The sequence below is a fragment of the Akebia trifoliata genome, chromosome 2 (assembly GCF_017979445.1).
Source record: "Akebia trifoliata isolate Shusen 1 chromosome 2, ASM1797944v1, whole genome shotgun sequence".
Taxonomy (NCBI): Eukaryota; Viridiplantae; Streptophyta; class Magnoliopsida; order Ranunculales; family Lardizabalaceae; genus Akebia; species Akebia trifoliata.
Genome location: NC_141376.1, coordinates 4,021,975 through 4,046,705, shown reverse-complemented (window position 1 = coordinate 4,046,705; position 24,731 = coordinate 4,021,975). Strand labels below are relative to the sequence as shown.

The 24,731-nt window shown below is 35.3% G+C and overlaps 3 protein-coding genes across 4 annotated transcripts; 1 reads left to right on the top strand and 2 right to left on the bottom strand.

Moving 5' to 3' along the window:
- The first annotated feature begins 1,678 nt into the window (after nucleotides 1-1,678).
- On the top strand, nucleotides 1,679-4,904 carry LOC147408898 (Tetratricopeptide repeat (TPR)-like superfamily protein). Its single transcript, XM_086423436.1, has one exon. The coding sequence runs from the start codon at nucleotides 2,017-2,019 to the stop codon at nucleotides 4,147-4,149; it is 2,133 nt and encodes a 710-aa protein (XP_086279562.1). The 5' UTR covers nucleotides 1,679-2,016; the 3' UTR covers nucleotides 4,150-4,904.
- Nucleotides 4,905-5,513: 609 nt separating this feature from the next.
- On the bottom strand, nucleotides 5,514-9,689 carry LOC147408897 (lipid phosphate phosphatase epsilon 2, chloroplastic-like). 2 transcript variants are annotated; one of them, XM_086423440.1, is made up of 4 exons: nucleotides 9,109-9,675; nucleotides 7,561-7,786; nucleotides 6,806-6,879; nucleotides 5,514-5,780 (listed from the first exon to the last, which is right to left on the bottom strand). In XM_086423440.1, exons 1-4 carry the CDS (start codon nucleotides 9,439-9,441, stop codon nucleotides 5,565-5,567), a joined length of 849 nt encoding a protein of 282 aa, XP_086279566.1. In that variant the 5' UTR covers nucleotides 9,442-9,675; the 3' UTR covers nucleotides 5,514-5,564. The 2 variants fall into 2 exon arrangements, with proteins under 2 accessions (XP_086279566.1, XP_086279572.1); XM_086423446.1 differs by lacking the exon at nucleotides 5,514-5,780 and adding an exon at nucleotides 5,791-6,187 and having other exon boundaries at nucleotides 9,109-9,689.
- A 3,109-nt stretch (nucleotides 9,690-12,798) lies between these two features.
- Nucleotides 12,799-13,714, bottom strand: LOC147408896 (defensin-like protein 1). Its single transcript, XM_086417208.1, has 2 exons — nucleotides 13,645-13,714; nucleotides 12,799-13,091 (listed from the first exon to the last, which is right to left on the bottom strand). Exons 1-2 carry the CDS (start codon nucleotides 13,712-13,714, stop codon nucleotides 12,916-12,918), a joined length of 246 nt encoding a protein of 81 aa, XP_086273334.1. The 3' UTR covers nucleotides 12,799-12,915.
- Between the last annotated feature and the right edge of the window lie 11,017 nt (nucleotides 13,715-24,731).

The following is a 24,731-nucleotide window of genomic DNA, read 5'->3' as shown; positions in this document are numbered from 1 at the left end:
GTTGGGAATATACACCACATATTCGATTAGAAATCACTTTCAGAACATTATTAGCTTTTTACCAATAATTTAAATTTATAAAAAATTAAGAGAGTAAAGAAAGATTCCTACTTTATTTTCTCTTTGATTTTAAGGACTTGTTTATGCGGTTTGAGCATCAAAGTAAAATTAATAACTAATATATCAATAATAGACAAAACATCGCGGACCAAGACACCATTTTATAGTATATTAATCTCAAGATGTGTTGTACCAAAACTTTGCTGTCCAGGTGGCAATTTGCCAACTGGGCTTTTCTGTTTCTAGCTTCCTGTAAGCCACTATAGGATAATAATAAATTAATCACAAGATAATACGGACGATTTGTTTAATTTCACAAAAATATTTCTCTTTTAATGACGTAAGTAAAAAAAGTGCATGTGCTAATGTTTCAACTATAAGAAAACAACAAGATTACTTTTCACAAAATCAGCTATAAATCCACCCATATTTTGGGTGATCTGCTGGGTACCTCTGGGAGTAAATTTAGTTATATATTTTTTTTCTCATTGGTGCTTGTTTGGTTGCTCCATAATAGCCATCCTTGACCATTTTATAAATCAATATTTAACAACAAAAATATACCAATCACCAAAACCCACTTATCACACCATAATTAAATACTTAACTGGATTCTTTTGCAAAATAATTGTAATTTCGTTTTGATTCAATTCTTCGAAGGAATTTTGAGTTTCTCGGATAGAATTCATTTTCAGGTTTTAAGTAGTATGATTAAGTTTTTGATAGATTTCAAAGACTTGTTGTGCGGAAGCGTAACAAGAGTAAAGATAAAAAAAATAAATAAATAAACAAAATGAATACTCAAGATTTATGTGATTCAGAAAATTGCCTACGTTCAAGGAGGAGAGGAAGAAAAATCCACTATCAACGATAAATATTACAATCTCTTTGTCTACAACCGCAAGAAATATCACCCAAAAAACAATTAAGAAAATCCTACTTGAAAATTCCTTGCCTCTGCATTGAGAAAGGTTCCTTTTGATTGATAATGCCTTTCCTTGTGAAGTCCAGGCTCAATAAGAATACTAAACATCTCACAACAAGACTATTGATATATGAGATGACAAACAATCAAGAAAATACAAGATTTGGTTGACCGGATATCCAATGAACACAATTTCAAGACATCTAACCCAACAATAAGTTTTTAGATTAGTTGTTAGTGATGAGTTTAAGATTACTTTTGTGGGTAGGAAGAGGTGGAGCTTGGAATATCAAAATATATCTCACTTTAAGAGAGTTCATCCACCAAGTTCACTATAAGGAATTAAAAATTCCAACTTATTACAGGACAAAATATCACATGCAATGGTAGTGATGGTGGGGGAGCCCATTAATTTGGAATGTCATTTTAAGTCCCTCTCAAATCAATAAAAATAGACACAACTTGTTAACGAAAATCATTTCTAAGACAATTCCAAACAGAAGAAGCTGTTGAAATCTGAATTAAGTCACAAAATCTTGTTTCGTAGGTACTTGGATTCCAGATTTTCACAGAATTCAGAGTCGAAGCTGCATGGGCAAAGCGAAAATTATAAATATTTTTGGATTAAATGTGACTAGTTTTTTTTTCTAACTTTCTGACTAGAATACCCTTAATTATAATTCTAATCATAATTCCTTCAGTTCAATGATATTATGGTTAATCAAACATATTGTTAGAATGCAAAAGCTGATTTTTATCAACATCCCCCCAACTTCTGAAAGCTCTTCCAACCCGCAAAAGCACTTTCCCAAGACAACCAATGATTCTGATTCATATAGAAATTTGATTGGGCTTGGGCCTTATATTTTGGGTGAGCAAAATAATTCTATTGGGCTTCAATAGATATCACTTAAAACGTGGATCCAAAGGGAACATATATTTGAGTACTCTTCGGGTAAAAGCAAAGGAAATTGATTATAGTTTCTGTTGATTTGATTCTTATGGCTGGTCATGCTCAATGAACATAAAACATGATCCTATCAGTTAGATCTCATATGAGAAGGTTATTTGCATGTTCTAAGATAACTTTTGCTGATCAGAAGAACCTCTTGGAGAGAAGGGGAGACTCTTTAACCCTCAAACCTCATTTGGGTACAGATGTCAATTTGTTTGAAACCAATACCGACTTAAAGCAGCTAATAAAATCAGGCCATCTAAACAATGCCCGGCAATTGTTTGATAAAATGCCTCAGAGAGATGAAATCTCGTGGACTACAATGATATCTGGTTATGTCAGCGAGTTGAATGCCTCAGAAGCATTAATTTTGTTCTCACTTATGTGGGTCGACCCAACAATCCGAATTGATCCGTTCATTCTTGCTCTTGCATTCAAGGCTTGTGGGTGTGTTTCGGAGTTGAAACATGGAGAATCGATACATGGGTATTCGGTAAAAACTGGTTTTGTGAACTCTGTATTTGTGGGGAGTGCTCTTTTGGACATGTACACCAAATCTGGTTGTATTTCACTTGGTTGTAGAGTCTTCGATGAGATGCCAGAAAGAAATGTGGTCTCTTGGACTGCTATAATTACGGGACTTGTTCGTGCTGGCTACAATGAGGAAGGGCTAGTGTACTTCTTCCAAATGTGGGGTTCAAATGTAGAATGTGATTCGTACACGTATGCTAGTGCATTGAAGGCTTGTGCTGACTCCGGTGCTCTGAATTGTGGTAAAGCAATCCACACACAAACGATGAAGGTGGGCTTTGATTCTAGCTCGTTTGTTGCTAACACTCTAGCTACTATGTACAACAAGTGCGGAAAGTTGGACTATGGGTTGCGCTTGTTCAAAAGAATGAAGAGTCGTGATGTGGTTTCATGGACAATGATCATTGCCACGTATATCCAGATGGGTCAACAGGAGCTTGCAATTCAGACATTTGTACGAATGAGAGAATCGGGTGTTAGTCCTAATGGATTTACTTTTGCCGCAGTTATCTCAGGCTGTGCCAATCTCACAAATATCGAGTGGGGTGAGCAATTACATGCCCATGTTCTATGTATGGGTCTTATGGATTCCTTGTCAGTTGCGAATGCCATCATGACCTTGTATTCGAAGTGTGGACGCTTAAATTCCACTTCAATGGTGTTTCAAGAGATGATAAGATGGGATGTAGTTTCATGGAGTACAATAATCGCGGGATATTCTCAAAATGGCCATTGTGAAGAAGCTTTTGAGCTTTTCTCACATATGAGAAGGGAAGGTTCGAGACCTAATGAGTTCACTATAGCTAGTTTGTTGAGTGTTTGTGGGAGCACAGCGATTCTTGAGCAAGGAAAGCAACTGCATTCTCATGTACTGTCCATCGGACTAGAATGCCAGGTTATGATAAATAGTGCTTTGATCAATATGTATGCCAAGTGTGGGTGCATAGAAGAAGCTTCGGGAATCTTTCATGCTGCACGAATTGAAGATATTGTATCGTGGACTGCCATGGTTAATGGTTATGCTGAGCATGGATATAGCAAAGAAGCTATTGATCTATTTGAGAAGTTGTCTAGGGTTGGCCTAAGACCTGATGATGTGACCTTCATTGGTGTTCTTTGCGCTTGTAGCCACGCTGGACTAGTTGATCTTGGTTTCCACTATTTCAACTTGATGAGTAGGGAGTACAAGATTAGTCCTGGGAAAGAACACTATGGTTGCATGATTGATCTTCTCTGTAGAGCTGGACGGCTAAGCGATGCAGAGCAGATGATCGAGAGCATGCCATTTAAGAAGGATGATGTTGTTTGGTCAACACTACTTAGAGCGTGTAGGGTCCATGGTGATATTGAGTGTGGAAGACGCACAGCAAAGCACATTCTTGAATTGGATCCCAATTGTGCCGGGACCCATATCACCCTATGTAACATTTATGCAGTGAAGGGGAAGTGGAAGGAAGCGGCAGATGTGAGAAAGTTGATGAGATCGAAGGGGGTTATCAAAGAGCCTGGATGGTCTTGGATTAAGGTGAAGGATTGTGTCTCTGCGTTTGTAGCCGGTGATCGGACACATCCACAAGTTGAGGATATATACTCCATTTTGGGCTTACTAGCACCAAGGACAGATATGGCTAGTTATGCCCTAGAGATTGATTCTTTATTGTATGATCTTGAAGCCTAGCAAAAGTTTAGCTATGGATTATTGTCATATTGCAAATTGAGGTAAATTCTCTATAAATCTAAGTGATTAAATGAGAATTACCAACAAAAAACAACTTGAAGAAGCTGATTTGTGGCTAAGTTGACAAGTTTAGATGAGGCAATGTGTCATTTCAAGCAAGGCCGCCCAATTTGATGTGTTACGTATTTGATCCACTGTACTATTATCTCACAGGGTTTTGGGGAGATGGTTCTTGCAGGATCTACAAATGCCTCAATTTTTCGGAAAAAAAAAAGGCATTGAAGCACCCGAGCAGAGAATGAATTTGTTGGATTTACAACAGGTAGGATGTGATAGCTTGTGTGCTTGATCTTGGAGTTTACTGCTCAAGGTTTTGACATCCTTAGCCTTAAAAGTTAGAGTGATGAAGGTGATTTCTCAACAGAAGAAGAATGCATGAGTGAAGGAGGTTTACTTGGGACAAGATAATGATATATCTGCAGCAAATGTAACATGTTTAAAGGTTATTAGAACCATACACCTGGAATCAGTGATTGTTTCAATTGATTTATTGGTAATAAATAAGAATGGAAACAGAATCCATCAAACCCAGAGAGAGGTCATTAGACATTAGTTATCTTCTTTTTTTTGAAAAGTAGACATTAGTTATCATTTTTTAGTTCGTATGTGATTGTCCCATTTATCCGCAGAGTAACTGATGATGTTTAAAAGCACTTTCCAAGTATATTTTATTTGAAGAGGACATCAGTTGACAATGTTAAGAGAAGGAGTGCATACATATCTATATTTTTGGAAAACAATTTTGGATTCGAAGGGCTTTAAAATAAATAATGCCAAAGAAGACAGTATACGACTATATGCAATGCAGCCAGAGGGATTGAAAGAAAAAAAATTGACGGCCAAGAAATGTTTGAAATAATCATTTTCATTACCTTGATTGTTAACCAAAAGAGCATGGATGGGGATAGCAAAAGCTAACGTAAACTCATTTTAATAATAGATTGTCCCAAACTTTTGGGATAAACTTTTGAACAAAAATGCAACTCAGAGAAGTAGTAAAATAAACTTCATATTGCGGACCAAATTATTCATCATAATCATGGCATGTAGACCGTCCTCATTAGATTAGTTTACATAATTGATCTTGTAAATCACCTTGGCAGGCTCTGCATGTCAAACCCCAAGTGTGTGGCTGCTCCTTAATCCCAAGAGATCAGGCTAGGTAGGTTCAAAATATTCTGGTGGTACGATTTCATATTCTTTTAACATGATTAAAAGTAGATTCCAATTTAACGAGCTAAATCTATTCATAGATGTTCTCTTAAGCAATGGAAGAGTCAACTTTTGCCCATACAACAGAAGAATTTCGTGCAAGCTTACATTTTGGATTAATTTTACAAAGTTTACAGTTCAACCTAAAGCCAATATCGAATTACATAAAGCAAAAAACCCAGACAAAAGCTGGCACCCCCCAGAACAACAGAAATCCGGACCCACAAATAGGAAATGAAGGCATTCAGCACAAATATATCCCATGATTGAAACCACAAGACTGAGAAAATAGATCCCACTATGGCGCCCACGACAACTTGGCTGATGGTGTGAAATTGTTGTGAGACCCGTAGCCATGACTGCCACACAGATGAAAATCATACATATAATATGAGTCAATCCTTCGTTCTTTCTTGTTTGATCCTAGTGGTTGCAACTTTCCAAATGGGTAAGGGGCTCATTTTTTTATTGTGAAATATATTTATCCTGATTTGCAGACATATGTACTTTATCTAGTCTTTTATTCTTGCTAGTTGTACATGAAGAAGAGTAGCTCTAGTAAATTCATGCATAATTATAAACCTTCTCTAGCTTTATAAACCCTTTTTATTTTTGGAGGAGTCGTTGTTCCTTTAATATTCCACAGTTTGCTAATTAAATTGTGGACCAGCTCATCAGTTAACAGATTCTGATTCAATGGAAAGAATGCTTGAGAAAGGAGAGGAAACAAAGACATAAGAATCGCCCATCTTTACTACAAAATGGTCTGCAAAATCAGGAATTAAATGGTGCAGTTAACTCTCTCTCCCCATAATATATTATAATTGCAACAGCAACATTAATGTGTACTTCGGTCACTTCCAACCAAACATATGTGGACCTATACTTGACAGGCATTCGTGAAGTTGCTAATTCTATGAACTTATAAGGGCTGGTGGTTCTTAAGTTTCATATCCGAAAAAAGAGCTACAAGGCCTTATTTCTGGGTCATGCCCATAAGTTGTAGCCCCCCCTTCCAACTTGCTAGGTCTATTACTTTTGGCTTGCTATAGATATATATGAGACTGGAACTACTAAACTAAATCAACAAGGAACCTACAACTATAATTTAAAATAGAATAATGATTTTCTGACACCCCCTCTGACACACACCCCCTGACGTGGCATGTGCTAGAACCATAGATTATGTACAGCTGTGTTATCCTGAGGGAAAAAAATCTATGGTTCTAGCCCATGCCATGTCAGGGGGCATGTCAGAGGGGGCGTCAGAAAATCACGACTCTTTAAAATATACCAACATCATGATATGTGATCTAAAGCTATAAGCAAAGTAAATTAAGCTTGTTTGATTACTGAATTAAGAGCCAAAAGTGGTGATTCTTACAAGATATGAGCCGAAAGCCAAGGCAAGCACCCCAACAGTCACTGTAACTTCGTTGATCCCTAACAATTTTATCACTGACAAAGAAAGCAACAGAAAGAAGTATCAAAGATCTAAACAAGAGATAACCAGCAGGCCAGTACATAGCACACAAGTGTTCATTTGAGAAATTTGAAGTGAAATTGCTTAGTATTTTATAATTGTACTTAACCAGTCAAAATCTAGTTTTAGAAGGTATTTGAGTTTAGAGTAGCAGTTTTGGGTCTTTCCATAAGTGGGTACATAGTTAAGGGTTTATACAAGTCTTTAAAATAAAATGATAACTTTTTGCCAACGCTAGAAGATGCAATAGAAACTCTATATTGAAGTTTGGGGAGAATTTTGTGGAGGATGAGGGAGAGATCAGTGAGGTTGTGAACGAAAATATAAGAGGCTCTACACCTATAAATCATCTTTATATGAACTACCTTTCGATTGTTTAAGCCACGAGATAAGTAGTTGGGTAGAAAAATATTTCCATGAGGAGATTTTGAATCTATTGTAGGATGATATGGCCCCAGCCCAAAATGAAAATATATTACCTAATCGTATTAACATGTTACCATAAAAGAGGGTGTTTAAACCTGATTTTCACTTCTGTGAGGCCCCAAGAGCTATTGATTAAACTAGTTCATAATAAATCTATTTAAATATTGACTGTGCCCTTGTTATGTAATCTTAAAGTGAAGTGAAGGAAACAGTAATTTGGAAGAACATACATGATAAAATAGCTAACATGGTAGTAAAGAATATGGACTGTGCATGTGAAGATGGCATCCCTGGGTTAGATGTCGAGGTAGAGAGAGGTCGCTTTTGGTTGAATATTTGCTTCAGAGTAAGTGAAAGCAACACATTAATAGCTGATCCCATTGCAGCCCACATAGCCTCAGCATCATGCTTCCAAAGAATGAAAGCAGTGAAAAATGCAGCCACTAGCCACTTGCTCTGCGACCCATGGTAAGAGAGTCGTTAACAGTAATAGGGAAAAATAAAAAATAAAAAATTCCATGTGAATTGGGCGTAGAGGGATACTTTCGATAGCCATAAATTTTTTGAAGCATACATGGCTTAATATGCATGATTCCCTCATCGTCCCCTGCCCCCCCCCCCCCCCCCCCCCCACCCATTTTGGGATGGGACTAGTCCCTACGGTTGCACACCCTACCCCAAGGAAGTTTCCTAGCGTGCAACATAGTAAGTCAGTAAGCCACCCAATTTCGAACACATGACTAGAAGGAGAAAACCCCTGCCACTAGTTTCACCGCTACGCCAACCCCCCCATGGGTTGAAGCGAAATAAAACATCGATCCCGAAATATTCAATGTTTCAGGGCTGTCGCAAAATGTTTGGATCGACTCCACTGAGACACTCCTGACTTATCATACTTCCATGAATTTGGTTCGTTGTTCATATATCGTGTACCAAGGCCGCCTACAAATGATTGCAAAACTTAGTGCTCCCCAAATGTTAGATTGTTCTTTTTCATTTGTCATTTTTTAGACATTCATCTATAGCTTGAGAAGAAACAACACTGAGACTTTGGTTCTTCAATTAGTCCAGGAAGAAATATAAAATGTGCTTCCACCGAAACTACAGGATTTTAATTCTTGAATTGAGAAGTATCAAATTGAACCAGACATAATTTAAAGCATCCCCTAGACATATTTAGATGGGGAGAATTACCAAAATGGCACGGTAAAATTGAAAAATTACCAAAATGGCACACTATTCATTTTAATTCCAAAAATGGTAATGCCATTTTCAGAATCAATTTTTTTTACCAAAACGGTAATTTTTTAAATGAATATTAAAATTTTTTCATACTCTATAAAATAGTAAATACTTTCCTTGTTTTAGCTTCAGTAAAACAGTTTTAAAAAAGTTCTATTTTATAAAACAGTGAATTTTTCCCACTTCAATGACAATATTTCAATTCGGAAAAAGGTGAATTACCAATTTTGGAATTAAAATGAACAGTGTGCCGTTTTGGTAATTTTTTTATATTTTCAGTGCATGTTTTGGTAATCACCCAAGATGGGGTGTTCAATTAAATTAAGACAACAAATTATACAGGACCACAAGCTGAATTCAGAACAATCACATAAACCAATCAATATCCATAAGAGATAAATCAGATCAATTCTACAATTGATCTCAAACTTAAAAGTTCCTAAAATCAGTGATCCAAGTAAACCATTAGCCCAAATTATAAATTCAGGTAAAACAGCTATAAAGAAAACAGAACCCAAAGCCAAAACTGTACTAACCAATTGATTGAGAGTCGATTCCAGTTCATCAGCCATAAAACCTGGACAAAATTCCGACGACCCATTACCCAAAATGGCTTTTCTCTCTGGAGCTGTAAAACCTTCGACGTCATCACTTCTTGTAGCCGAATTCCTGATCAAATAAGGTTTGTTCTTTGGCCACGAAACCTTCTTTTTCTCATCAACAAGCGTTCTTGAGATAGACCCACCAAGGAAACCTGTTTTTGAGTTGGGAAATTGGTGAAGCGAAGCGGGTTTTAGAGATTTTGGGGGTAGATTTCGAGGAGGATATAACCTGAAATTGGGTCTGTAAGAAATTGTCCCAGTCAACATTTTTCTTCAGTTGCAGCGAGAGCGGAGAGAACGATTTGGAATACGGCAAAAATTCGATTCGTGAAAAAATCGATTTCTATTCGATTTTGGATTGCAAAAATCCGATCTAAAATTCGATAAATGGAAAATATGCGGAAGATATTGGTATTTATGGAGGATATCGACATTTTTCTAACAAGGTACCCAATATATGGTTCTCTTATGTTTTCAAAATGACGATATGCACTTTTTCATAAACATTTGTGAAACAATTTTAATATTTTAAAATTTTTAAACTGATGACCGTGGTCTTTTCTTTTAGACTAATGAAAACAACTTCAATCCCCTCTTCATCATCACTATCATCAAGATCATCTTTTCAGAAAGAAAGTATAAATATTTTTAAATGATTTTTCATTAGATGATAAGAGAAAATCAAGATAAAGAGGTATGATGCTAATTCGAAAACTTAGAGAATATCTGTGGAGACATGAAAGCGCAACATGTCTTATAATCACGAGGGTTGCACTAAAACTTTGGAGTGGGCTGGCCTCTTTTAACAGTTTTTTTTTTAGGAAAATGTTGAAATAACATTAAAATTGACATCATTGACATGAGTGTATCTACAGAATCATAAAATGTTTTTCATCGAGATACGAATGATAAGCATCTATGGTCTATGAACACCAATGTCCCAACCGATCTCAATTTCAATGTTACTCCAGCACGAGACTTTTTTATTTAATCACTTGGATTGATTCAATCGATTGATAATCAACAACAAGCTCATTAATGATGTATAGGGTCTTCAAACAAAATCTAGACTCTATACACTCAGGAAGGGGAGGAATGAAACCCTAATCCCGCTCCTCAATACATGACATTTTAGTCACAAATTCAAGAAAATTTTGAAAGGAGATATTTTAGGCTTTAATTCCTTAAAATGTGGCCTATTGAGGTGTGAGAAGAGGGTTTTATTCTTCCACCTTCGTCATTCTTCCTTTAAATCAAACTAGTAAAATTGTGGGAAAGTTGTAACATTTTTTGCAAAATTCAATGTCATTGAACGGTCCTAACCATTCAATTAATCATATTCGTTTTGAATGGGAAAAGGTATAGAGGAAATGTTTTAGATTAATGAAATCATCTAATCAAATCAATTTTATTTAAACATAAAGTTATTCACCTTTATGCCCTCGGGTATATAACTCTTTTTATATTCCTTTTTTTTTTTTGGTGGATTGACGGGAGAGAAATCAAAATAGCTTTGGAATTTTAAAATGCCTTAAAAGAGATCGTAGGGTAGAGTTGGAATTAAAAAATATTTTAAAAGGATTTCTCTCCAACTCTCTCCACTTTTGGATAGGAAAAAAAAAAGAAAACTCACTTTTTTTTTCTTTTCTCTTGTCTCTCCCACTTAACAATCCAAACAAAAGAAATGGAGAGAAACTCATTTATTTTCTCTTCTCTTCCTCTCCATTTCTCTCAATTAAAACACAGCGTAAAGGCTTATTATGCACCAGAGGGAAATGCTTAGGTGTCAATCTTCCACGCTGAAGTTGAGTTCAGAAATGATTTTTAACCAATCATCACCATCACTACCACCATGATCATAGTCAATTAGTCCTCAAACATCTGTTTTGAAATATCTGCAACCTATAATTTTGGGATTCGAGATTAATTGAAGATAACAAACAAAACTGATAATCAGGAATCAATAACAACACACGAATTTATGAAAATCATGGAGATGTGCGGATTTCATTATGTTCGAAAAGGCAAAAAGAAAATTACAATAGTCTCTCCCACTGAATATAAACTTTTTACTTAAAAAATTCCAATTTCAACAAACAAACAAACCAACCAAAAAAAAAAAAAAAAAATGAAGCCTTATCCCCACTACACTACGGAAAATTGGCACCAAAACCTTTCTCAGCCAAGCTTTTCTAGTGTGATGAGTGTGATCATGTGATGGGCTTGAGGTCTGCATTTTTCTATTGGCACACCAACTTTTACTAAGAGCACCTCAATATGTGTGCTAATTCTTATTAAAATCATATGAAGTGGGTTGCTTTAAAAGTTGGTGTGGCAATAGAACCTTTTTCTTTCTCTCTCTCTCTCTCTCTCTTTTTTTTAAATAACTTGATGTCCCAGTCAGACAGTAAACAATTTATGGGTACTAATGGGCCTGGTTGGCCCAACTAACATGAGTAATGGCTTGGATTATAATATAAGCCTATGAAGTCTGTTTGAAAATATTTTATAGCCCATCATATAAATTTGGCCACTATATGCTTAACTTTTAACAATACCAACAGGGCCCTGCTGAAGTCTAATGTTCGATTCCTGTCTAGGATCCTAATTGATATAGCTAGGATCCTAATGTTCAAACCCAATTCCAGCCCATTAATAACCCTATCATGGCAAGTGTGCACATATACATTATGAGTCATGATAGCCGGACTCCCCCATGTGGCATACTCAAAATATTCTCCTGATGTGGCATGTGCTAGAATCATAGATATTATGCATCGGGATACACATCTGCATATCCCCGTAAATAGGTACAGTTGTGTGCAACAAGGGAAAAAAGATGTACGTTCATGAGAGTATTTTAAGTATGCCACGAGGGATAGTCAGAAAATCATTACTCATATTATTTAGTGGGTTAGTATCTCGTAGACTCATGAAATTAAAGTGAGGTCATATATTCACACACAATCCTAACCGTTTATTTGTGAGATCTAACAGTTGGAATTTATATCCCGTGAATAAATTATTGATCTCTAAGATAAATCTCAACCGTTAGATCTCACAAATACAAGGTTAAGATTGTGTGTGAACATATGAGTTCACTTTTCATGAGTCTACAGCTCCCAACCCTTATTTATATTATCTTTTGGATTCCATCTTATATTATTGTAGTCCAGCCAAAAAAAAAAATTTATATAGAAAAGTCAATATGGGATTTCATTCAATCCGATTGACCAATCATACGATACTGCATTTTTTTAAAAAAATTTATTTAAATATTCACATTAAGAAAACTCTTAATACACACGACATCATGTGATTGATCAATCAAGGATTATGTGATATCTTTTCACATGTGCAAAATAATTCTCAGCCTTATTCACTTATGAGTTATGACACACCCAAGAGGTGACCCACATCTTTACTGAATTACTCTGCTTCTTTGCGGATGATGGTTAGCTTCAAATGCATAAATAAGAGGGAAAAACATGAAATTCTCAGAGTTAGAAATTACGATGTTAACGAAACAAGCTTAAGCGCTTTATTTAGCAGAACATGGAATGACATGAAACGAAACACAACCACCACACATAGTGTGGTACTGGTAACTATTGGAACCCACAAACAAAGCAACCAGCAAAATACAAACCATGACACTGGGCCTTATTACATATAAGAACTAAATGGCGTAAATATACTAAACGACATAAGTTACTTTCGAGTGATCGATGAGATCATCAATCAACACTCAAAGTAGCAGAAGCAAGCTCGCGTGAAAAAATATGGTTGGTGGCACGCTCCATGCTTGGCATGTTCCCAGTTCTTGCATTGTCTATCACAATTCTTTGAAGACCAGCAGATTCCTGACCAAGTCTTGCTTCTTTTCTGGCATAACTTTGTTTTGGCTTCTGCAATCTCTGCAACAGATTGAGCAAAATGGGTGTCAAAACATTAATTTTAAAGAAAGAAAGAAAGCTTGAACCTTACTTATTTGAATCATCTTAATCCTAAAATACCCCAGCATGGCAACATTGCATGGTGTGTGCATGTGTTTGTATCAAACCCATGCCCTCAGATTGCAACCTTTTACGTATTCTTTGGTATTTGATGTATTTTATGAATCATAGGATCGGAAAGGTCGAATAGACCAAGACCAAGCACTATGTGAAAATTAGAAATTTCTACAGGAAAATTCGACGGGGCCAAGGCTCTTGAATTTTAGAAACCGAATTTTGATGGCCTTGGGCCCATTGAGTTTTTTATGATCATCAGATTTGACAGCTTAGAGCCGTCAAATTTCTCCCATTCTCCAATAATTTGATGGTTTCGACCCATCGAATTTTTTTCTACAATGAAAAATTCAACACCTTGGTCCATCAAATTTTATGAAATTCAATGGCCTTGAGCAATCGAATATGGATTTTTTTTCATGTTGTACTAAGCTTAACATTAAGAAACATAACTACTCACCAGAGGTAGCAAGGAGGAGGAAGAAGAAGAGGATGACAAAAAAGCTAGCAGACTTAAGAGTCTTGGCCATGTTTTTTTTTTTTTCTCTCTAGTAAATGTGAATGGGAGACGAGGCTAAGAGGTATTTATAGAGTAAGTTTCTTAGTATGATTGTTAGGTGGTGATAAGGATGAGATTACTATGAACTTTGAAGCAATAATAAAATATTATTGGCACATTTTACCTGCTGAAGTTCTTTACAAATTCGAAGATTTGGTTGTATTATTCAATTAATTTAATTAAGTTTACTAAATATTTTTTAAGAGGTTGCATTTCTTTGACTTTCAATGTTACTATTTAATTTAGTTTTTCTCTCTTTCTTGTTAAGTTATTATTTAACCTGCATTGGATAGGAATTTACCAAAACAACCGTCAACTTAACAAAAATCATCCATGATCATGGTGTTTGGTTGCTCGGAGGGGTGTCAATTGGGTACTCATTTAACTCAACCGAACTGGTTATGACTCCTTTTTATTGAAATCGATTAGAGTAAGGTCACTTGAAAACGAGCCTTTCGAGGATCAAAACTAATAGGAATAGTTGAAATTGATAATCGAAACTATTTAAAGAGAAATTCTTTGACGGCTCTAGTTACAATTGCATTGATTTGTGGAGTCTGATAGTATTGGTCAACAAAGAGGAAATGTAAAACAAGTCACATGTAATTTTCTTGGTTCGAATGTACTTGTTTTCTTAACCACATGATAACCCTAGTAATTTTCTGAAATCCTTGATAATTTTTTATAACTTTTAGTAGGGAAAAATATTTGGTCATTTTGATGCGAGGATTGGCTTGTAATTTTCTAAAAAATCTATTGTAGAAAGAGATTGTTTAAGGACCTATTTAGTCGCATTGATTCAAGGATCTGGTAAAAAAGATTGTATAATTACAATAAACGTGATAATCACGTAAACTGCCACACCCTCCAGAGCAGGTCAGCACGAAATCTGTCCTAGGGGAACGCTCCCAGGAATTTCAAACGGACTCATTAATTTGAAATTTGCCTTTGGAGATGAGAATAGTTCAACGACAACAAAAAAAAATGGGCTTAGGATCCCATGAGCTTGTTATATATAAACTCCAGCCTTTGGTGGGCCCACTACAAACATCAGAAGTTGATTGGAAATCTCAAGCCACGAAGTTTTGGGGATTTTCATCAGGGACCAGCCAACAACATCACGGCAAAGCCTGATTTCAAAGATTTGGGGTCAGCTCCCATTCCAATCTGTCTAGACTCTAGAGTCACGTTTTCTATTATCCAAATCTATTGGATCTTTTTGTTAAAACTTTCAACTAGAATATTTTTTTAAATCAGATTGTAATCAACCTTTATTGAATATATGTTCTAACCTTCCCAATCGACTTTCTATTAGTTTATCGTCGATTGAAATTGAACCTACATTTGTCTTCTAAACATGATTAATTTTTGTTGCACTCAATTTATTAACATAATCCTTCTTAACAGTTCAACATTCAATTTCATTAAGCATACTTGATCTTATTCTCATCTTATAATATATAATTTTTTTCAATGGGCATTCATCATGGTCTTATAATGGGCCAGGCCCAAAGGCTTAAAATTTTGGATGTAAAATCTGTAATGGCAAATGATAAGTTTTGGGGTCCAACTCAAAATCGATTGGATGAGTGCAGAGGCTCAAGAGTTTATATAGAGAGAGACAAGGTAATAAGTGTCCGATTTGAGATTATGGGTGATGTGGAAGAGGGAAAGACCCGCTCTAATACCATGTCGAAACCCATGGGCTTAACTCATCCTCATAAAACCAACTTGTAAGATGAGGATTGCTCTAATATAGCTCAAGGTCAAAATACCTAGAGGATGTGGGACTATTGTTTACACATCCCCTCACGTGTACCGTGTTTCATACATCTCTGTTGTTACCCGTTCTGATATGACAATGAGTGGAGAGGCCCAGAAACTTACAAGGAGAGAGACAATTCAATGAGTGTCCGATGTAGATGTAGGACTAAACTCAACAGAATATAACATGCCCCTATATATGTATAGAAATCACCAATCAAGCTGATAATCAGTAGCAGGTCCACCAAAATGTGGGGGCAAACACTCCCTCAAAGAGTGTGCCACATGGCGGGCTATAAATGAGCAGCAGGCCAAGTCAAATTTCAAACTCTTTGAAATCCTGCAATGATGGAGTAAAGTAATGACTCGTCAGTTCATATTAGAGCTAAAAGCTAAGCTAACGTCGTGTCCAAGCTCAGATCTCACTCATCCCAATTGAAACAAAGAAACACTGTACCTGATTTCGTGGGATTTCTTTTCCCATGTTAAAAGCAATTACTTAATAATACTACCTGAAGAGCTGCCACGTACTTAATGTATACTCATCAACTGATATACGCAACCCTCCCATAAAAAGTTATGTAAGCAACCCCACACCATCGTCCGATCTTACTTGGATGGTGATGCGGTTTCGAGGACAAAATCTGCTAAATTGAATCTTCTTAGATAGGTAGGTGTGTGAGGGTAATTTACGAATAAAGTTCTCGGTCTCTCCTAATACATTCTGACGTCTAAGTCAATTTAAAATTTGACTTATAATCTTTCAGTGTCATTTCAAATCCAAACTTGATCCGTAATTGAAAATTTCCCATTAGAAATTAACTTATTTTTTATGCTAGATTTGGAGTTATGCATGTCACACGGTAATAACTGTTTTAACATGTTTTTGAGATTTACAAAATCTTCCACTCGATTTTTGAAGCCTATTAGGCAATTACATAGAATGGGACTTCGGGCTCATACATACCCAAGATTTGGAGTTATGCATGTCACACGGTAATAACTGTTTTAACATGTTTTTGAGATTTACAAAATCTTCCACTCGATTTTTGAAGCCTATTATGCAATTACATAGAATGGGACTTCGGGCTCATACATACCCAAGATTCAGAGTGACCCCCTCACGGGAATTTATACTGATGAGATAATTTACATAAGGTACATTAATGCTTTCGGGATTATTTTATCCCATCCTCACAACTAGTTTGGATGTGCAATATACTAGGCCGAGTCAAAACCCAAACAACATGATATTATTCTGGGCAAAGCTCAGAAAAATTTTGGCGCATGAAATAGTTCACTAGAGTAAGTCCAGACTACGAATGTTTGGACTCGCCCCGGCTAAGTGTCCTTTGGATCCTTCACCCACCAGCTACTCTCCACAAACTCTGCTAGGAATGCTCTGGCCTCAAGGACATTTCTTCCCTAATTCTAAATTTTTCCTATGTTTTTGAAACCATTGAAGACACAAATAGATCCAAATCAACCTACTTGGATTCAGATCAGCCCCAATGATGTGTAGCAAAGATTGGGCTTGCGCATGAGAAACTGAGACCCATATACAAGTTTTTTTTTGGGTTTGGGCTGTTGTTAGGTGATCTGAAACTTGGGTTGGATTCATAGTTTTAGAACCATAAAGAAGATTAAAATTATAAACCCAAGGGGTTCACTCAGGGGCAACTTTGAATCCAATAGGTGGTGAGAGTCCGTAGGTTGTGTTTTCTATATCCAGTATGAGCAGTTGCTCCTCGGGGCCACCCACAAGGGTGGACTCTCACTTACCCGGGGGAAGGACCCATATGCTTTGGTCCAAAGGCCCTGGCACACCCGGCCCCACTAGTTGGATGTCAGTTCGTATACCACCCCCTCCCCCCATATAAAATAAAATAAAAAAAAGATTAAAATTGTAGCCCACGAGCTACCCATGGTTGGGCCCTGACGGAAATGGTTGACATGCACTTTATGTAGATATCCCCTAAGATGACGTAACCATAAACTTAAAAACATTAGGCTTGTACGCTTGAGAGGTTTAGTAATCTCAACCCTAAATCCCTACCATCATCTCTTATGCCTTATCTATTCTTCAACCCTTTACAGGCAAGAAAGATGCATTAAGATCTAAAAAAGCTTCTACTTTGAGTCACCACCACATTCAAATCATTGTTTTTAAAGAATTGTTTCCACAATAATTCTAGAATATGAGAATTGTCTCTTATACAGTAGCATAATTGAGCCTCTGAAAAAAGGCATATATTTTCCACTACTAAAGCCCCCTTTTCTCTCTCTCTTTTTTTCTTCCCCTAGGCTACTCTTGCTTTATGGATAACCTAAATTATAGACCTCCCCAACAATTGAAAAAATAATAGAAAATACATGAATAGAATAAAGCTAAACTCCATTTATTATAATAGAGCAAATGGAGCCCAAAGATCCCCCCTTAAGCGGTATCTTTATGTAAATTACGGAATATTAGATTCTGATAAGGTTTTATGGTAGTTCTTATGTTACTCTAACTTCTTGTGTGTTTTTCAAATATTCCAAATATTAATAAACTAGGGTTAGTATGATAGAGCCTAGAAGTGTGTCCAAAATAAACTAGTTTGTAAGGTGAGTTTTGAGCTCCCCTAGCTAGACAAAACTATTTTAATGCTTACCTCAAGCATCAGTTTTGATGTTGATAACCTCTGTGTATTAAATCTTATAAAATAGGGTGGTTGGATTTGTAGGACTTTTTGAAGATAGCCATTTGGTAAAGATATTCGCCAGCTAATCACTTCTATGAACATATGGTGTACAAATGGAGTTGGCTTGAACTTTTTCTGATTTGAAGTGATAGTCAATTTTGAAATATTTGATTCATGTATTAAACATTGGCTTGAAAGCATTGTATATAATCGAGTGGAGTGGTTATCGCAAAATATATTTATCAAGAAAGAAGACTTTACACTTAAATCACATAGAAAAGCATGAAGCCAAATTAATTCACTTGGGGTGGATGTTATAATTCTAACTTCAACAAAGATTAGTCATGAATTGAATTTTACCGAATCCATGTTCATAGAAGGAATTAAAGCATAAGAATCATGAATACTGATAAGAAATTTTGTTTTTTGTTTTTTGTATATATATATATATAAATTAAAATCAATTAAAACCGGATTTAAAATGGAATCCGAACCGTTAGTAAAAATAACTCAAGTTTAGAAGTTTTAAAAAAATAACCGCATGGAATCTAGCGGTGCGAAGTTTAATAATAGTGTAGAACAAGTGCAGTCCTGTGCTGTCGCATCAGATGGTTCATTAATCGAAACCACGTGTACGGTATATATTTATAAAGACGGCACTTATCTTCAACTGTCATGTCAAAAGTGAAAACTACGAAATAGGGAAAAAAACACTCAAAAAAGATCTCTGCGTTCCATGTGGCGTCATTTGCGAAAACGACGCCATGTTATTGGTGGGGGCCGGGCTTTCGAAACAGACGAAATTTAACAAAAGTACTGCCTCCGCATGCCAGTGAAAGTTACTGATGTGGCAGTTTCTTAGAGACTATGAATCGGGACAGCTGTTGTACGATGTCCACGTCAGAAAATGCGGCGAATATAGTGTAAACAACCTGCTTGACGTACCAAATAATATCTGACGTGGAAGTTTCTTAGAGGCCAAGGATTGATTTCGTGGCTGCTGTACAAGTCCATGTCAGCCAATGTATAGCGAATAGGGATCTAACAACCTGATTTTCCTGCCATGTCGTCATCAATCATAGATCAATGATCTTAAAATTGCTTTATAAAGTCCCTTGATTTTTCGAGAGCATATCCTCTGTAGTGTGCTTCTGTATGGCACTTGTTTTATGATCTGTAGGACATCAAATTAAATAAAAATAACTTTACAGACATAATGGATTCATGATTTATATCAAATTTCAAAAGAAAAAAATTAAAAAATAATTTTTGAACTCTAATCTAGTATTTAAAAATGAACGTTGACTAAGCTCTTAAATATGTAAATGATTGGATGAAACCACGTAGATGATGTGGCACACCTTCAATCGTTGGAAGGAGTTACAGAGGATACCCGCTACAAAGGATTTGCTCCCTGATTTTTTTTACCAACAAAAATCTGTCTTTGGAACTCTTCCATCATTATGGTAAATTATTTTTTAAATCCCTCAACAATTCATGATTATAAACCTCATCTTAATCCCTTGTAGGAAGTCTTTGATTTTTCTATAAAAAATTCTTTCCGAATTCCTATCTTATTTTTTAAGGTAGTAGATGAAGGTAAAAATGTTTTTAATAGTAGTTGGTAGATGACTACTTTTGTATCAAAATCAAGGATATTTTTTATTATAGGTTGAAGGCAAAGGCATTTAAATCATTTTTCTTTTGTGTAATAGAGTAGCTCAAGCTCAAGATGGGCATGTTATTAATTTGAAAACACAAAGAATATCTCTAAGAAAAATACTAGAGTGATTGTGCAAGACATTGAACTACCATGGAGGTGTGCATGAAACCGTAGATATTTTTCTTCAAGATACATGTGGAAAGTATCTATAATTCTTTGCACACCACCACGTCACTTAAGTGTTTAACGTAAGTCCTGCACAGTCACTCTAGCACGACTCCATCTCAAATATTCACCAAAACGCAGAGAGAATGTATCTAAATCACTCTCTTGTTTTTTCTTTTGTCCTTAGTTGGAAGTTTACCTTTTTTTTAATGGGTTGTTTGTGCATAAAGCTGTGATTATGGAAATAATCTGCTTAATATTTTTTTTTAATAGGTCCCATTAAATGATGGGTGCCCACCCTTTGGATATATGCCACATGTAAGGCCGACCTTAAATAGAGGGGTGCAATGTTCAAACGTAATGTAATATATTATATAGATCCAAATTAAAAGAAGCTTGTAATTAAGAAAAATACTTATACTAAAGGATTTTAAAAATCCAATCACAATCAAATTGGAAAATAAGTCAATAAATAAAGCTACAAATTGAAAATGACCTGATAAAATAATCATATAATTACACATGTTTGGACCACGCTTATATGTACATGTGTCATCTTAATATGACTTTTCGATTACATTACTATTTTTTTCTAATTAGGTAGTCCAATGCAAGCTGTGATGGTCTTCGTTTTTTTCTGTTAAAAATTTTTGTTTGAGAGAGATGGAGTATTAACCTCGAGTTCTGTTCCCCCACTTTTTGTCTCCAACAAGTAATGTTTGTCATCAACATTATCTAGTCTTCACTTTAGTGTATGGATTTGTTGTGCTAATGGTCTCTTTATAAAGTGTTATCTTCTATAATCATTTTAGATGTATTAGGTGTGTTATTTAAATAACTTTTACTTAATTTTATTGATTTAATCACACGAAATCTTTCTTTGCTAAATTTATTGATCCGTCGGTGTGCAAATACTATCAGTTAAATATAGAATATTAGAGATTATTTTTCGTGAAGATTACGATAGTGACTTTGAATCAATGGATACCCAATTGGTGTGATAGGGGTAAAGGTATTGGATCTGATTGCCTATCAGATTAGGTTTGGGGTAACTTACTTAGTATAAATATTATTGGTCAATGCTCGAGTGGATATCACAAATAACTTAATTGATTGGGGCCCAAGGGAGGAGTTAGTAAAGAGTTTGTGGGGGCAATTTTCCCCATAGAATTTTCAGATAATCTTATATTTTCAACTGACTCCCTCTCTCATTTGCCCCCCACCCCCTTACCTCCCTCCAATTCTCCATCTACCCCCTTCAATTTTTTGCTTCTCTCATAGATTAATTGGAAAAGACCTAATTACCAATTTCTTCAATTTTCAACAAAAAATCTCTTAGCATCTCTTCAAAATCAGTCCTCTTCAACCGTATCATTACCTATAGTTTGTCCCCATTACAACAAATTCCTGATTTCGTCCTTACTGGGGTCCACTATTCTAAATCGGATTACTAAAAGGAACAAGAGGGCAATCTAAGTGGGTTGAATTGGATTGGGTTTGAAGGTGTTGGATAAATCCAAAATCAACTCAAACCGAAGCTCGAGCCAATTTCCCATGTCCCACCTATTTTTTTGAGAGCAAGGTAGTGTAAATGTTTTGGGAGATTGTCGGAAGAAGTTTTTTATGGTCCTTTGTCAGTCTTAGTAGATGAAATGGAATCTTAAGTTCAGTTACTTACCAAAATAATGCAATCGAATTTGTTTTAAGAATTTTGAAGCATTAGAAATTCAATAAGATTATTTACTCCAATAAAGTAGTGTTATTAAAATTTTCAAAATAGTTAAAAGAGATTGACGGGATCTCTACAACAAGAGAGAGATTGTATATGGTAAAACGTTACTTAAAAGAGTTTTATTCGCGTGGTCGCTTCCTCAAGAGCTAGACAAGGATGAATGACATTAACAGTGCTTGCATGAGTAATGATTGTGAGTAAAAATAAATAAATAAATGCAGTTTGTAGAATTGACGGGTGGTAGGGAATAACTCCTACATAAGGAAATATGATTAAAATAGTACCTAGGCCCAGAATATTATCTTGCGAAGAAGGACATATTGAAGTCCAACCGACGAGATGGTCTATCTCATAGATGGGGTCCATTGGAACTCTTGGTGTCATCTATCTTTCTATGCATGATGGAAATTTTGAAATGACTAAAAATAAACTGATTTGGAAAAAATCACTCAAAATTCACTCACTGACGTGGTTACATGTACGAAATCATGGATATTTTTTTTGTGTATCCTGAAGAAAAAGATTAATGGTTCTATGCACATTGCACATTAACTAGTGAATTTTGAGTAGCTATTTTCAAGTCAATGTATCACGATTCTTTTGAAATTTAACTAAAATAATGATAAATTAACTCAAAAAAAAAATTAAAAAAAAAAACTCTAATATATTCAATTGATGTGGAATGTGCAAGAAATCATATATTTTCCTTGTGTATCTAGAGAAAATAAATACATGATTCTATGCACATGCCACGTCAATTGAGCATTTTTTTATTTTTTGAAAAAATTTATCAAGACTAGTATAAATGTTTATCAACTCACCCTTAGAATGTGGGGAGGATTATTGAGCTACAATAACGCCAAAAAAATTTATCAAATTAGGATTGAAGGAAAGTAACTCTACAAAAATGCAAATAAGGATTAAAGATATTTTTAGTACGTGCAAGTTAGATTAGTTAGTAAAGTCTTCGGGTGTTGACATAAGAGACTTGGGTTCAAATCTTGCTAACACTGAGCTACTAAACTCATTAAAAACAGGATTGTTGGATTATCATTCATTGATACTTAAGATTTTATTTTTCTTTAATATTGGAAGCTTTTTGACTAGTATCATATTGGTGTTCAACGATGATGAAGACAATCAATCGTAAGACATGTATGATTATTATGTGATAGTTATTATTTTGTCTTCAATGTTTTATCTACCATTAGGCAGACTTTTGAGCTCTATGGACAACCCATCCATGATAGTTGTTCTTTCTAGCTATTGAATTGGATTTGATTGCCTGCGTCGATTTTCTCTGAGGAAATCCTTTCTCGTTGATGATTGAGTATTGGATGGACAATTTTATTTCTGGCTAGAACTCATGCTGCGTATGTATTTTGAGAAGACGATTGAGTTGTAGACAAATTAATTGAAGAAATTATGCAAAAAGATTGAGATTTTTTTACTTTTACAATATCTTGAAATTGCATATCAAATGTAATTGTCTCATTTAGATTTTCAAAGATTTAAATTTAGACCCCAAAGAAATTATGGGCTTACCTAGAGATAGATAACCCAAATTCAACAAATGATTCACCTTTCTACACTAGAGAGAATATTTAGATCAAATAATCATAAAGAAACTTATTTAAATATGAGTACTGTTGATTGAAAGGAACATGAAAGCAGATTATACTTAATGGGAAAGTTAGCTTGAGAGACACAATAATTATGAAGGTGTTGAAGGATACCAAATAAACCCTAGAGAGACCCTTAGATTTTCTTTGACCCATCTAATCGTGCGCTCTTTTTGTAAGTCATAATTTCCCCAATCAAACATCAGTTTACCTAATCTTATTAATTCCCTTAATCATGGAAAAAGGAAAGGCATATCAATACAAGATTATTATTATTATTATTATTTTAAAAAATATCCTTAGAACCTGAAGAAATTATATAAATTGCCACTCTCAACCTTAGAATGGCGTGTCTCCAAAATAAATCAAAATCGAATAACTTAAAAGCATTGCCCCTTATTGACATTTTCGTAATAATATAAAAAGTAAAGGGCATTTTTTTTAAAGAAAAGCTTACTTTGGTCGCACGTGGGACCCAAATTTTACCTGCTATAATTCAAAAAATAAGAATAAAAAATAAAAATCGCCGTAATAAACCAAGGGGACATTAGAGAAAAGACAACCTGGTCTCTTTTTCTTTTAATTCTGTTTTTAATATTTTAAAATAATCAAATTAAAATTTTATTTTTGTTTTGTATTTCGTTAAACATTATTTTAATTGAATTATCCAGTAAATAAAGCAAACGTTGGGATTATTAAGTTCCCGAGGAATTTAAAATAACGAAATCTCCTAATGAGAAAACGTAGAAATAGAGCAAATAAATAAATAAAACAAAAACAAGACCAACAGTGACGTAACAGAGAAGGCTCGATCGCGTGTCTGACAGTTCTGCAGTGAGGAGGGAACTAGGATGAGTGTACGATGGAACCCCCCCGATCTTTTTTGTTTGACTCAATTCAACTGATAAAACTCGTCAAAAACTCGTCGATTCCCGAGGTTAAGTCTGTTTAAATGCAGGGTCACGTGAGAGCACACGCTACAGTACTTTTACAGAGTACGGTTTGAATGGGTGATACGCCATATTCATTCTCCACGTGCCAACTCTTGAAAATTTCTTGAGAGTTAGAGCGGACACAAGTGGGGAGGACCTAAGAGAGGATGCATTAAAGGTACTTTTGTTGATTGTAATGGAGAATAGGTCTTACGCGTACACTTTAGATATTACGCGTACGGAAATCTTCCCACAAATTTGATTTTGATTCGAAAATTGAAACACCGAGTCACACACACACATATACATAGATGATGTTACGTGATTTAATCATGAGAGCTGCTATTGCCGCATAAACTTTTTCTAACGCCACACTGATTGTGTGTAATTCTTTAAAAAGTTATGTAAGAATATTAGCTAAAGTTT